Genomic DNA, 13338 nt, shown 5'->3' with positions numbered 1-13338 from the left:
TACTCTGAGAGAGGATGCTTCTACAGTACTCTGAGAGAGGATGCCTCTACAGTACTTTGAGAGAGGCTCCTTCTACAGTACTCTGAGAGAGGATGCTTCTATAGTACTCAGAGAGAGGATGCTTCTACAGTACTCTGAGAGAGGATGCTTCTACAGTACTCTGAGAGAGGATGCTTCTACAGTACTTTGAGAGAGGCTCCATCTACAGTACTCTGAGAGAGGATGCTTCAACAGTACTCTGAGAGAGGATTCTTCTACAGAACTCTGAGAGAGGCTCCTTCTACAGTACTTGGAGAGAGGATGCTTCTACAGTAATCTGAGAGAGGATGCTTCTACAATACTCTGAGAGAGGATGCTCTGTCTATTTAGTAAATAATGTTAGCTTTTTTCATAATTTAATTTCTGTTTAATGTTCAATATAGGTAAGTGAATTAAGCAGGAAATTATGTCGAACGATGGTGTGGTGTCAAAAAATCCTGTACTTAGGTCCTATATTGTTCATTTGTTCCTCCAGGGGTAGGCTGGACCTATTCAATGAATAATACTTTGTGTCAAGAATCAATGATGAGAATGTTAAACAAGAAACTGTATAGTGCAGACAACTGTACAGTAATCAAACGGTTAATATGTAGGCAGTCATGTCTGCAGAAGCAGACGAAAGCTACTGGAAACCACTCTGGTGATGCCCTTTTGTCAGCTCTACTAAACACACGCACACTCTGAGAGTTGTCGGGTTACATAGTAGCATGCTGGTTTATTGATTTTCGTCACCATGCTGTGAGTTCTACATTCTCTGTGCAAAAAGAAGGCAAGGGGATATGTTAAAGAAATCAGACTCTCTCTCGTTTCTAACCAGCCTTTCTATCCGCCAATTCTACATAAGAACACCAAGCCAAACCTCTAACCGAAGCAACCACTTAGTCACCCTGCAATACACCAGCGAACCATAAAAGGCTTTTTAGATCGCTAGCACTGTATCAAGTCCGTATGCACTCTAAAGACATGAGGTCCTTCATACTTCCAGCCAGCTGCCTCTCATTCTCTCTCTCTTTGGTTCTCATCCGCACTCCGCTCCGTCATTCATTCTTCCTCTGTTACCTTGAGCCCTCCTTCATTCCAGCTCTCTGTCATTCCATATTTTCTCAGATGGAATATAAACCGTAGATATATATATTTTTTGCCACTGGCTGCAGGAAGTGATATCAAAATGATTCTGAACCTTATTTATAAAACCCTGGTGGAGAGGGGAAGAGAGCCAGAGACAGAGAGGTTCTACTGACACTGATCTTTCTTTCTCTTTCCCTCTCTCTCTTTCTGATCTCTCTCTTTCGGTCTCTCTCATCCTTTAATTCAGATGGGCTGAGGGGGGCTCTGATCTACCTGCCAAAAATCTAACGGCTCTGCCAACTGCAAGACCGCACAATAAGATCAGCACACACACATATAGGCTTACATCAGGAAGACCCTGCCAACACCACAGAGAGAGCAAGACTGTTCAATAAGCCGACCACACAAAGACATAAAATACTATATCCTGAGTAAGTACAAAATGATATTACTGGACAAAATGACACACATGCTGCCCTTATCTCACAGGCCTTCCACTCCTTCACTAGTTAAACAAGTGAAAGGACAACTGAATGGGGGAACGTGTTGTCAGGGCAACGCATTGGGAAGGGCTAGAAGAGTGAAGGAGGAGAGAGTGAGGAGAGATGGAAGAGTGAAGGAGGAGAGAGGAGGGATGAAAGAGTGAAGGAGGAGAGAGTGAGGAGGGATGAAAGAGTGAAGGAGGAGAGTGAGGAGGGATGGAAGAGTGAAGGAGGAGAGAGAGGAGGGATGGAAGAGTGAAGGAGAGAGTGAGGAGAGATGGAAGAGTGAAGGAGGAGAGAGTGAGGAGAGATGGAAGAGTGAAGGAGGAGAGAGTGAGGAGAGATGGAAGAGTGAAGGAGGAGAGAGTGAGGAGAGATGGAAGAGTGAAGGAGGAGTGAGGAGGGATGGAAGAGGGAAGGAGGAGAGAGTGAGGAGGGATGGAAGAGTGAAGGAGGAGAGAGTGAGGAGGGATGAAAGACTGAAGGAGGAGAGAGAAGAGGGATGAAAGAGTGAAGGAGAGAAGCTGGGTTGCTGGGACACCTGTCATTTATTTTTATTTTACCTTTGTTTACTATGTGGAGTAAAACTCTTCCTCCCCATTCTTATCACTTTCCTCTCCTCCATCTGCCTTTACCTCCTCCCCTCACTTCACTATCCTCTCTCCTTTCTTCCTGTCCAAACCAGACTGAAATAAAGGTCACACCCGCTGCTTTAAAGTAGCAAGTAAACAATTCCAGTCACCTAAACAAATCCCTGCAACAGCAATGAGACACCCAACAGGTGCATCGTCAGTACATGACTACGGTCGACTCCTAACATGCCAGCACTGATGCTTACTGGATAAGACAGGGATCTCAAACTATCACAGATTACAAGCGGATTCCCAGCCACGTGTTGTGCACCAAAACAAATCACCAGACCAGATAAATGCCTTCTGCATTAAAACCAGCTGTTCAAGTATGTCAAGTAACGTCTACTGAAATGGAAAATGTGTTTTTACTTTCCACAGCTAATCAAACAATCAATGTATTTATAAAGCCCTTTTTTACTTTAGCAATTGTCACAAAGTGCTTTTACAAAACACCCAGCCTGACGTGAGGGGGAAACTTATGGGGGCAACATGTCAAAAGAAGCCTCCTCTGCAGGTGAATTGCGACAACGGTGTGCTGTACGCAAACAACGTCCACCTTGCCGGCTTGTCCCAGTCTGCCAGTGTGGTGTGCTCCCGGACAAACGGACCACGCCTCTTGGCGAAGCCGATGAATCAGGGAGTACTCAGGTGCCCCACTTATAGGACCAATACACAAATTGAGCTGAAAGTCTCCATTTCAGAATATTATTTTTATTGGCCCAACATTCTGCTGCAGCTACATTATGGACCTTTCTGGAAATGACAAAGCAAAAACCCTACCTACGGCTCCAATGTAACACCAGGAAGTGTACCCAGAGTGACCTGGCAGGTGTCTCTTCAGACAATACGGACATTATCAAGCTCTCCTAATCCATAATAATAACTGGCTTCAAGCAGACTGCTGTAGTCAATGTGCCCAAGAATACAAAGGCAACCTGCCCAAATGACTACCATCCAGCACTCACAACTGTAACCATGAGATGCTTCAAAAGGCTGGTAATTGCTCACATCATCTACATCATCCTGGAAACCCTGGATCCATTTCAATTTGCCTAACGCCCCAACAGATCCACTGTATTTTTGGAAAGCAGGCCTTTCACTGTTAGTTGTTGACAAACCAGGCAACATTTGACTTGATTTCTTCTTCAGTCCTCCTCATCTACCACACCTTACCACCTAACCTTCAAATGGAAATCTTCCCCTCTGTGGATTTGAAGAGCTGCGGATGTTTGTCTCCGAACTTACTGGTCCAGACTGTTCCCCACGGGCTTGGTTCATCAAGTGCAGCGCTCTCCCAGAGATGTCAGCAGCCTGCTGCAGGAAAGGAGTCCAGATTCTGGTTAGAATCCTCTGCTCTTCTTGTCTTGTGTTTAGCATACAGTGGCGGGGAGCAGTGGGGAAGCGCTCTGACAGTCCATGACAAGCGCTCTGCCCTGGTTTGCTGCTTGAGGTGCGTGTGTTGAAGGACTCAGGAAGTACGGAACAACACAAACACACACACACACACACACAATTACAAAATCCAGCAGTGAAGCAGGAACTAGAGTCTTTGTGACACACATACGCACTCCGTCCTACCACTGTTACTGTCACGCCCGTCACACTACACTGGAATAGTATGAGAGGAAAATACTATGTTTGTTCACCAAGGTCACACTTACAAATGTACACATGCACAGCTCACTGACGCACAGACACATTCAGGCTTCTTCTTAAAGAGATGGAGTGAACAGCTGATCCACATAGCTGTGTTTTTCTTGTGTGTGTGTGGGTGTGTGTGTGTCTTTGCGGAACAAGCGTTCACATTCAATAAGGGGGGACTGGATCAGGCGATCCAATAGAGTAAAAGGAATGGTCAAGAAAGACCTCAAACCTTACATTAATGCACACACACACACACACACAGTCTCTGAGCTGTCATACAGACATTGGTCACAGGAGGGTAAATTGGGCCGGAATAGTGAGTTGCAATGGGCCCGTCGGCTACACACAGTGGAAGTGGAGAATGAATGTGACAGAAAGGAGACAGTAGGAACAAGACAGGTTAAGACACATGGAGAATCCTAATTAAAACTAGAACATGCTGACACCACATTGCAGACTAACTGGCTGACTGATTGACTGTCCGATTATTTGACTGACTGACTGGCTGACTGAGTTACTGATTGACTGACTGGCTGGCTGAATTATTGATTGAATGATTGAATGATTGACTGGCTGACTGAATGACTGGCTGGCTGACTGACTGATTGGCTGGCAGACTGATTGACTGTCCGATTATTTGACTGACTGACTGGCTGACTGAGTTACTGATTGACTGACTGGCTGGCTGAATTATTGATTGAATGATTGAATGATTGACTGGCTGACTGAATGACTGGCTGGCTGACTGACTGATTGGCTGGCAGACTGATTGACTGGCTGGCTGACTGATTGGCTGGCTGGCTGACTGATTGGTGTACTGGCTGACTACAGATTAGCTGCTCTAATGGCATACTGTAGCAATGGTCACAGACATGACCACACTATGAACCTATAAGGAGCCTTACTCTAAAAGGAAGAGAGAATGGAAGAAAATAAGAAGAGACAGAACAGAGGACAATTAGAGAGAGAGAATAGGAAAGCGAGGAAAAACAAAGATGATTATAAGCATAGGAGACAGATAGTGACAGAGAAAAAAACAAACCATAGTTGGGAAATGGTAACCATTGATGATAAAAAAGTGTGGATGGAGAGGAGGAGACATTGGTCAATAAAACCCAGAGCCCACAGTAGCAAAACCAATTCTCACCTATGGTGTTTGTTTAAAGTGCCACTAATATTAGATACACCAGCTAGGGAGAGAATGTACTAGAAAGAGTGGGAGATAAAAGATGCAAAGGTGGAGTAGGAGAACAGAGGAAAAAAAGCCGAAGATAAGTGTTTTGAACCGGTCATTCACAGACATGCCGAAGAGAAGATCAAGGAGGAGGACAGGAGGAGGAGGAGTGGGTTAGGAGAAGATAGCTCATTATTGGTCAGGGCTCAGGGCTGTGGGGAGAGAGGGGTGAGGGAGATGGGGGAAGAGCACCCCAGGGGGCATGAGACACGAGCAACGGGGTAAAACGTCTAACGGGCAGCACAGGAACGCTGTGCACACAACTCCAACAAACAATAAGGACAACAATACTGACCCCTCGTGACCTTTAGGGGGGTATTAAGTATTTCAAGGGTCTTTAGGGCTTATGCTTAGTCTTAAACAACTGTCAGCCATAATAGACCGCTAATAGATGCTTGAGTCCAAGGAGAAACAGTAGGGCAAGGAATAATAGCTTAAGGACTTTACCACAAGGAGAAATGTGACCATACAGAACATAGTAGCTTAACATGGAATTCCACAGCCAGCGTAAAAAGGCTTGTATTTATATTAGCATCTTTCGGACAACATAGAGAAAAGGAAAAAGAAGAAACTAAAAACAGCATCAGCTTGTCTCACTTTTGAGACGCGAGAGAAAAAGAGTTAGGGAGCTATTTTCGACACCACCCAGCAACATCACCATACCTCCAGGCACGCAGCTTGTACAAACCTGATTCCAAAAAAGTTGGGACACTGTACAATTGTGAATAAAAACAGAATGCAATGATGTGGAAGTTTCAAATTTCAATATTTTATTCAGAATACAACATAGATGACTGATAAACTGAGTAAAAATGTATCACTTCAAGGGAAAAAGTTGATTTTAAATTTCATGGCATCAACACATCTCAAAAAAGTTGGGACAACTGTGTGGCATCCCCTCTTCTTTTTATAACAGACTGCAAACGTCTGGGGACTGAGGAGACAAGTTTCTCATTCCTGTATGTGATGCAGTGCCGTCTGAGGGCCCAAAGATCACGGGCATCCAGTATGGTTTTCCGGCATTGACCCTTATGCACAGATATTGTTCCAGATTCTCTGAATCTTTGTACATGATGATAACTTCAAACTCTTTGCAATTTTTCTCTGAGAAACTCCTTTCTGATATTACTCCACTATTTCTTGCCGCAGCATTGGGGGAATTGGTGATCCTCTGCCCATCTTGACTTCTGAGAGACACTGCCACTCTGAGAGGCTCTTTTTATACCCAATCATGTTGCCAATTGACATAATAAGTAGCAAATTGGTCCTCCAGCTGTTCCTTATCTGTACATTTAAATTTTCAGGCCTTTTATTGCTACCTGTCCCAACTTTTTTGGCTCTGTGTAGCTCTCATGAAATCCAAAATGAGACAATATTTGGCATGACATTACAAAATGTCTCACTTTCAACATTCGATATGTTATCTATATTCTATTGTGAATTAAATGTAAGTTTATGAGATTTGTAAATTATTCCATTCCTTTTTTACACACAATTTATACAGTGACCCAACTTTTTTGGAATCATTTTGCTAAGACAAGTAAGCATCTCGGCAAAATGTGTTCAAAGACGTACAGTGTAATGGAGGCAACAACGTCCACCAGACCACACACCTAACTGACAGGTATCCTGACCCCTCCAAGGAACTGAAAAGAAAACAAATTAGCAACTGTAGTTAGCAAACTAGGACTGGCAGTTTAAAAAAGATTGAGATATGTGGCCTGTAACTCAATTTATGCCACAGTATTTTTGAATACTTGTCGCTGATAGTTCAGCATGAGTTCAAGAGTGCACCTTCATTCCTGATACACGAGATAGTGGGCTGTCTTTGGGACGGAACCCCTATGTTTAGAAAGTGAAACAATTACAGGAGCGTTTATCCTGTTTAAGGATCATTTGTATAAACAAGAACATAAGCAAACGTTTACTGGTACCAATTAGATGTTTCCTTTATATTTACATATTTTATTTGTGAATGTTTGTGTTTTTATGTTTTGGTTGCAGCAGACACCACCTGGTTGTTCATTCCATTAGTTCAGTATTTATATTGAACTTAAAAACAAATAGACTTGATCACTAAAAAATATATATATAAACCAAAATCACACAATTTTTATTACTACATGTTTGCTTATGTGGCTGCATATATACTGTGTTAAAAGAGGTATAAACACTTTCATTCTCTACCTAGGAAAATTAACTCATCCTCTTGTTTCTTCTATTATTTCCAGGTCAATGTTCAGAATGTCAGTGTTCATTCCTTAGCTACGTAAGAAGTGAAAATGATGTTCCAAAACTACAAATTGACTTGAGGATCATGACATTTGTGTCATGAGACCATTTAATTGCAATACAATTGTGAAGCAAAACACATTTTTAAATGGCTAGACAAGAACCAACTAGCTGAAGTTGAACTTTTCTCCATAAAAGACACAGAAATAGCTATGTAGAAATTACAGTTATAATGCAGTTAGTTTATGCGCATTTCTGTAACATTGGATAACAATTACAGTTTTGTCTTATGCTGCGAACGTTAGTCATACCAAAGATGCCATAGACTAAAATACATCTGCAATAGAAATCTCTGGTCAAGCTTGCAGGCGATGTCTTGTTGACGTTAGTTAGCTAAGCTCATGCGCAGAACACGTTATCGGATCTAACGGTATTGTTGTGCCGAACTGCACATGTGCAGAATGTCAAATCAACAGCACTTCAATATGGAGTTGTTTTTTTATGAAAATAAAAAAATTGTTAGTCACTTTAACAAGATTGTGAAATTGAAACAGACTGATATCACAGGACACTGTAAACGAAACATCTACACTTCTTTTACTGTACGGCATTCAGTTTCATTTACAATTATTTGTTATTTATTTGTTGGTCTTTTAAAGATGTTGTCAGGGACTTAGGTAATAATTAACTATTTATCTAAACCCACCGTTTTGGCCTGCATTTGAAATTGGTTGTTTATAAGTGCATAATCTATAAGTAGATTCATTATGATACCTCAGGTGGACAAGTTTGAAATCAAGTGGATTTGATGACACAGGGTACAGATCTGAATAAGCACAAGTTAGCACACAACTTTTTCTGGGAACCGTTTTGGCTCGATGGTGCCACTTTTACAAGCCGTGGATAACATACCGGTATGAATGACCAAAGCACCACTGCTATCGAAGTGCTGATAGTACCAACAGTTGCTTCCTGGTATCAGCCAATGTCAGTGTTTGGTGAGTGTATCACGTCAACAGTGTTTGGTGATTGTATCAAGTCAACAGTGTTTGGTCAGTGTATCACGTCAACAGTGTTTGGTCAGTGTATCATGTCAACAGTGTTTGGTGATTGTATCAAGTCAACAGTGTTTGGTCAGTGTATCACGTCAACAGTGTTTGGTCAGTGTATCACTTCAACAGTGTTTGGTGACTGCATCACGTCAACAGTGTTTGGGGAGTGTATCACGTCAACAGTGTTTGGGGAGTGTATCACGTCAACAGTGTTTGGTCAGTGTATCACGTCAACAGTGTTTGGTGACTGCATCACGTCAACAGTGTTTGGTCAGTGTATCACGTCAACAGTGTTTGGTGACTGCATCCCGTCAACAGTGTTTGGGGAGTGCATCACGTCAACAGTGTTTGGTGACTGCATCACGTCAACAGTGTTTGGGGAGTGTATCATGTCAACAGTGTTTGGTCAGTGTATCACGTCAACAGTGTTTGGTGACTGCATCACGTCAACAGTGTTTGGTGACTGCATCACGTCAACAGTGTTTGGGGAGTGTATCACGTCAACAGTGGTACAGAGGCTTTTTTCGGGATGTAGATAAAAATTGGGTCAAAGAAAGTTGTGATTATTTCAATAGGCAAACAATATATAATTTTGGAATATAGGTCACCATCTGGACGTTATAGTGGCATCCCAGTTAGCTAGCGTGTTGACGCCCCATGAATGCATAACGCAATGTTGGTAGGAAAGATCAAAGCAACGCAGCATCATAGTACAAGTCAAGATCAAGATGCTTTCAACTGGCTATGTAAAGACATGAAGTTGACGTTTCCCGTGCTATTGAACTGTAATAATGGTTACAGAGGGGCTGGTCAATTACAGACTTCAGTGAAATTGTAATACAGCTTATAGATGGGCAGGTCGGCTACAGACTTCTAAAAATGTGTAATGAAGCTAATAAATGGGCAGGTCAGACTCTTTTCAAATTGTTCTAGTGGGAGGAACAGTAGAAGATCAATGTCCTCATCTGCCCAAGGTTACGGTTATTGGACGGATGAGAGACAATCTCTTAAATCCCCCATTGACACAAACTCACACAGACACACACACACAGATACACACACACGCTGAGATATAGGCCTGCCGATACCTACAACTATTATGGATGAAAGCAATTAAACCACAGACGACCTCTGCCCTCATGAATACAGATCCCCAGGAAGTCAAGAGGTCTGTGCGTAAGAACTTGTTTTACATATGCATGCATCGGCACTACTAAGCATACCGACGATTACTTGTAGTGTGTGTGTGCGTGTGTTTCTGTGTGTGTGTGTGTGTGTGTGTGTGTGTGTGTGCTTGTGCATGTGATCAAGGCCTATATGTACATGTGGGGAACCAACAAAAATAGTAAACCTGACAAACCTGTCCCCACAAGGTCACACTAGGAAAAATGTGAGATCCTGCTTAGGCCTTAAATTTAGGGAAACGCATTCAATCTGGTTTTTATTTAAGTTTAGACATTACAGGTTAAGTTAAGGGTTAGAGTAAGGCTGTAGTTAAAGTTTAAACATAAAGGTTAGGCAACTTAAGGTTGAGGTCAGGGTTAGATTAATGTTGGGGTTAACCTAACCCTAATGTTAACCTAACAAACATTTGAAAAACAAACGTTTGTATGTATAGTATGTGTGCAGGCAGGGATATAATTGAAAACCAGTAAAGCAAACTAAGCAGACTGGGAGTTCAAGCAAGCCGGAAAAAAAAACTAATCTGTGTACTGCAGGCCATTTTGGAAGTCATCCTGTTTGGGTTGCTTTCCTTCGATGGCTCCTCCAAAATGTACAGGAGTTTGTCAAATGCAAATGAAAAAAACTAGCATCCAATGGAATGCAAATACAAACAGCACACACAAGCTTCGTTCCTGTGTGACACGAAATTGGCAAGCTTTATTGACATCTGGGTGGCATTCAGTGCAAGCCGTTTCTCCTGTACTTCAGTCTGAATTTATAGTCACCAGCAGTGCTCTACAGTGACACTACAAGGTATTTTCTGTGCGACCGGGAGTTTTATTTTGGGAGCAACAGTGCAACTGAATTAAATGTAAACAAAAAAAATAAATATGTAACTTTGTTTCTATTCTCAAAACTTGTTTCTACTGTGATATCAGGCGGGGCAGAAAGAAAAGAGAAGTGGTACCTTTTTGAGGTGCTGGACCACAGGATGAAGACATAAGATTCATGTGGGACCAACGTAGGCTATATTGCAATCCATTAATCTTTGTAATTAATAAATCTAACTAACTAATTGATCTATTTGTCTAACTATGTTTATCAGAGCTACCCGTGAAACATGATAATTTAGCGCCCTGATTACCAGGGCAACATTCTTTAAAAGGACACTGCAAAATGTCATGAACAGAGCAGACATGAATTCGTACTGTTCATGTCAGAGAGGTATGTTTGTTCTACATGGTACATTTCTACCATTATTCCAAAATGGTGCCTATTCCTCAACTGGCCCCAGGTATGAATCTCCCCCCAGGGCAGATACTGACACTGAGATGAAGCGCCATCTGCTGTTTGACATAGTCACTACACCTCACCACTTCTCTAATGTCACTGTCGGGGCCTGAAAGATATGCCTTTTATTCAGGCCAACTTCAAATGCTCTTCACATATCATCACATTCATATTCACCTATGCAGGCCTCAGCATGGCTTAGAATAACTCAAACATATGTGAATAACTACACACAAACACAGATCAATCTCGCAGCTCTGTGAGCAAATCCAGTGTGAGCACCAAGACAATGACAGGGAGAAGAACCAGGGACAGGGGAGCAAATAGGAGAGAGTTGTATTTGCCGCAAGGAAAGACAAAGCGAAGATCACACTGCCTTCGGAAAACTCACACATGGTGTACTTGAAGTTGCAAATCCTTGCAGTCAGAGGATGAAAAGGAAACGACAGGATAGTGATATCAAACACAGGACTAAAGATTGAGCTAAATACACACACACACACACAGTGAATGTCATTCCTGGTGTTGCTTTACTTATGACCTATATGCTTTATTGGCCTTTATTCCCCTTCCGTCTCAGAATAAGCAAGATTATACAAGAGAGGGCAGAACAACACATTTGACTAAACTTAAACAACTATAACATACATACAGCCAAACATACAGCCAGACATTAGTTTCCAATGGGTTTTATCATGCAAGTTAATGTATGAATCTTTAAACAAGGTTGCCATGCTGGGTGTTTGCATTTATCTGTGTGTGATTTATGTGTACTTGTTTTCACGTGGAAAACTGTCTGAAATGTTCCTGTATGAAATCGTGCGAAGTCGGGACTTTTCAAAATGCTTTGCTCGGCTTATGTGATTCAGGTGTAGGCCTATGTTAGGGTAAGAGTTAGGCGTAAGGTTTAGGCATAAAGGTTACTGAAGTTAAGGTTTGGGTGTATGTGTTGTTTTTGAAAGGAGAGGGAGAAAGATAGGGAAAAAAAGAGGCAGGGGCGGAGGTAAGCTTGTCGATAGTTATAGATGTATAAAAAGCTTTGTTTTAACATATTTAGCGCCTGGGGAGGGAATGAGGCAGCGGCTGTCTAAAAGCTGGTCTGTTTACGTGTTTGCTTGTTATTTTTTAGAACTTGACAAAATGCGTTTCACATAAATTACCTTCACCAGTCAGTAGCATATAAGGGTATCTCAACGTTGAGTAGGCTAGGTTTGTGTATTATTTCCATACTGTATGTTTTCTATATCCAGTAGGCCCTAATGTTATGCTGATTGTAGTTAGTAGCCTAACGCAGCGGGACACTGACAAACCTAACGTTTGAACACAACTTAAACACCAATAAGTACCCAGGAGTGTTCAAATGTCTAAAAGACTTGCCGATGTTAATAGTGGATTTTCACTTACATATTTCTCCTGACATCCAAGCCAGCTACACAATTTCGTTGTCTCTACGTCTCTTACAGATTTTGTCATGACCAGTTACTTCGTCAGTAAATGGTCCGCTCTAAATTTGAGCTTAGTATCAATATTAATACAATAACGAGGAGTCTCAGCGTACCGAGTGGATAATGAAATTAGTACTCTTGATTTGCACGACTGGAGTGACCTAGACTACAAGAGGAAAAGTGTCTTTATTATAGGATTAATATCTGTATTATCGTCAAACCCTATAAAAATGTATTATGTCCGAAATTTCAAACGTTTATCCAACCATTGAGCAACACAGCTTAAAAGTTGTTAGTCAGAAGTGAAAGGATTGGTCCGTAGGATCTCCACAACATTTAATCGATATGAATGTAATTACTAATGTGTATCATAACAGAAAATACTCAGTTTTCAAGTGTTATCCACCTCTTTCTGATGTTATGCATGATTCATATCGACCAGACCGTCAGAGCACTTAACCGTGAGGTTATACCGTTCCGTAAGCCGGGATGCCGCCTACCCGAACACCGCAACAACCCCCGTGGTTCATCTCAAAGACCGCCAAACCCGTAAAAATTATTGAACAGTCTCTTACCCTCATTTTCCAGGTAATTCCGTAAGCCTTCGCATGGTGCGTTAAAAAGCAAATGGGAGAAAAGAAAAAGGGATGGATAAATCCAAGGGACGAGTGGTGCCATTTTTCAGGCTGCGCCGCGCGCTCGCTGCATCCCTGGTTTGTGTAGAGTTGTTGAGCGAGCCTTTCGCGAATGAGCGGATGAGAGAAGGAAAAGAGAGAGAGAGGGGAGAGGGAGATGGCGAGAGAAGGGAAAGAGGAGGAGACGCGAAGGAGGGTCCAACGCAAGCCAAGCGCTGTCAATCTCCAGCGAGCTTGGGTGGTGTGGAAGCGCAAGACCCCGCACAGTCTTGAATCCCCAACACACACAAACCCGCACACAAACACACTATTAAAGCTCCCAGTTTTCGGTTTTCATGTATTCCTGATTCGAATCCAATCCTTCTATGGAGATTTATAATGGTTGGAATGTGTGTGTTGAACTGCGTGTTGGTATGTTTCC

The 13338-nt window shown here is 42.2% G+C and overlaps 1 protein-coding gene across 6 annotated transcripts in view; it reads right to left on the bottom strand.

Moving 5' to 3' along the window:
• The window catches only part of epha4b (eph receptor A4b), a 94866-nt gene extending 81845 nt beyond the window's left edge, over window positions 1–13021 (bottom strand). For all 6 annotated transcript variants that reach the window (XR_004575604.1, XR_004575605.1, XR_004575606.1 and 3 more), the window contains exon 1: window positions 12858–13021. Coding sequence is in view for 2 of the 6 variants with exons in the window: in XM_034291437.1 (XP_034147328.1) it covers window positions 12858–12960 (103 nt within the window). In the remaining 4 variants the exon portion in view is untranslated. The remainder of the gene's footprint in view (window positions 1–12857) is intronic.
• Window positions 13022–13338: the final 317 nt, after the last annotated feature.

Source organism: Esox lucius, chromosome 3, assembly GCF_011004845.1.
Source record: "Esox lucius isolate fEsoLuc1 chromosome 3, fEsoLuc1.pri, whole genome shotgun sequence".
In the NCBI taxonomy this organism is placed as follows: Eukaryota; Metazoa; Chordata; class Actinopteri; order Esociformes; family Esocidae; genus Esox; species Esox lucius.
The sequence above is the reverse complement of the archived record's forward strand: the minus strand, read 5'-3'. Positions and strand labels throughout refer to the sequence as shown.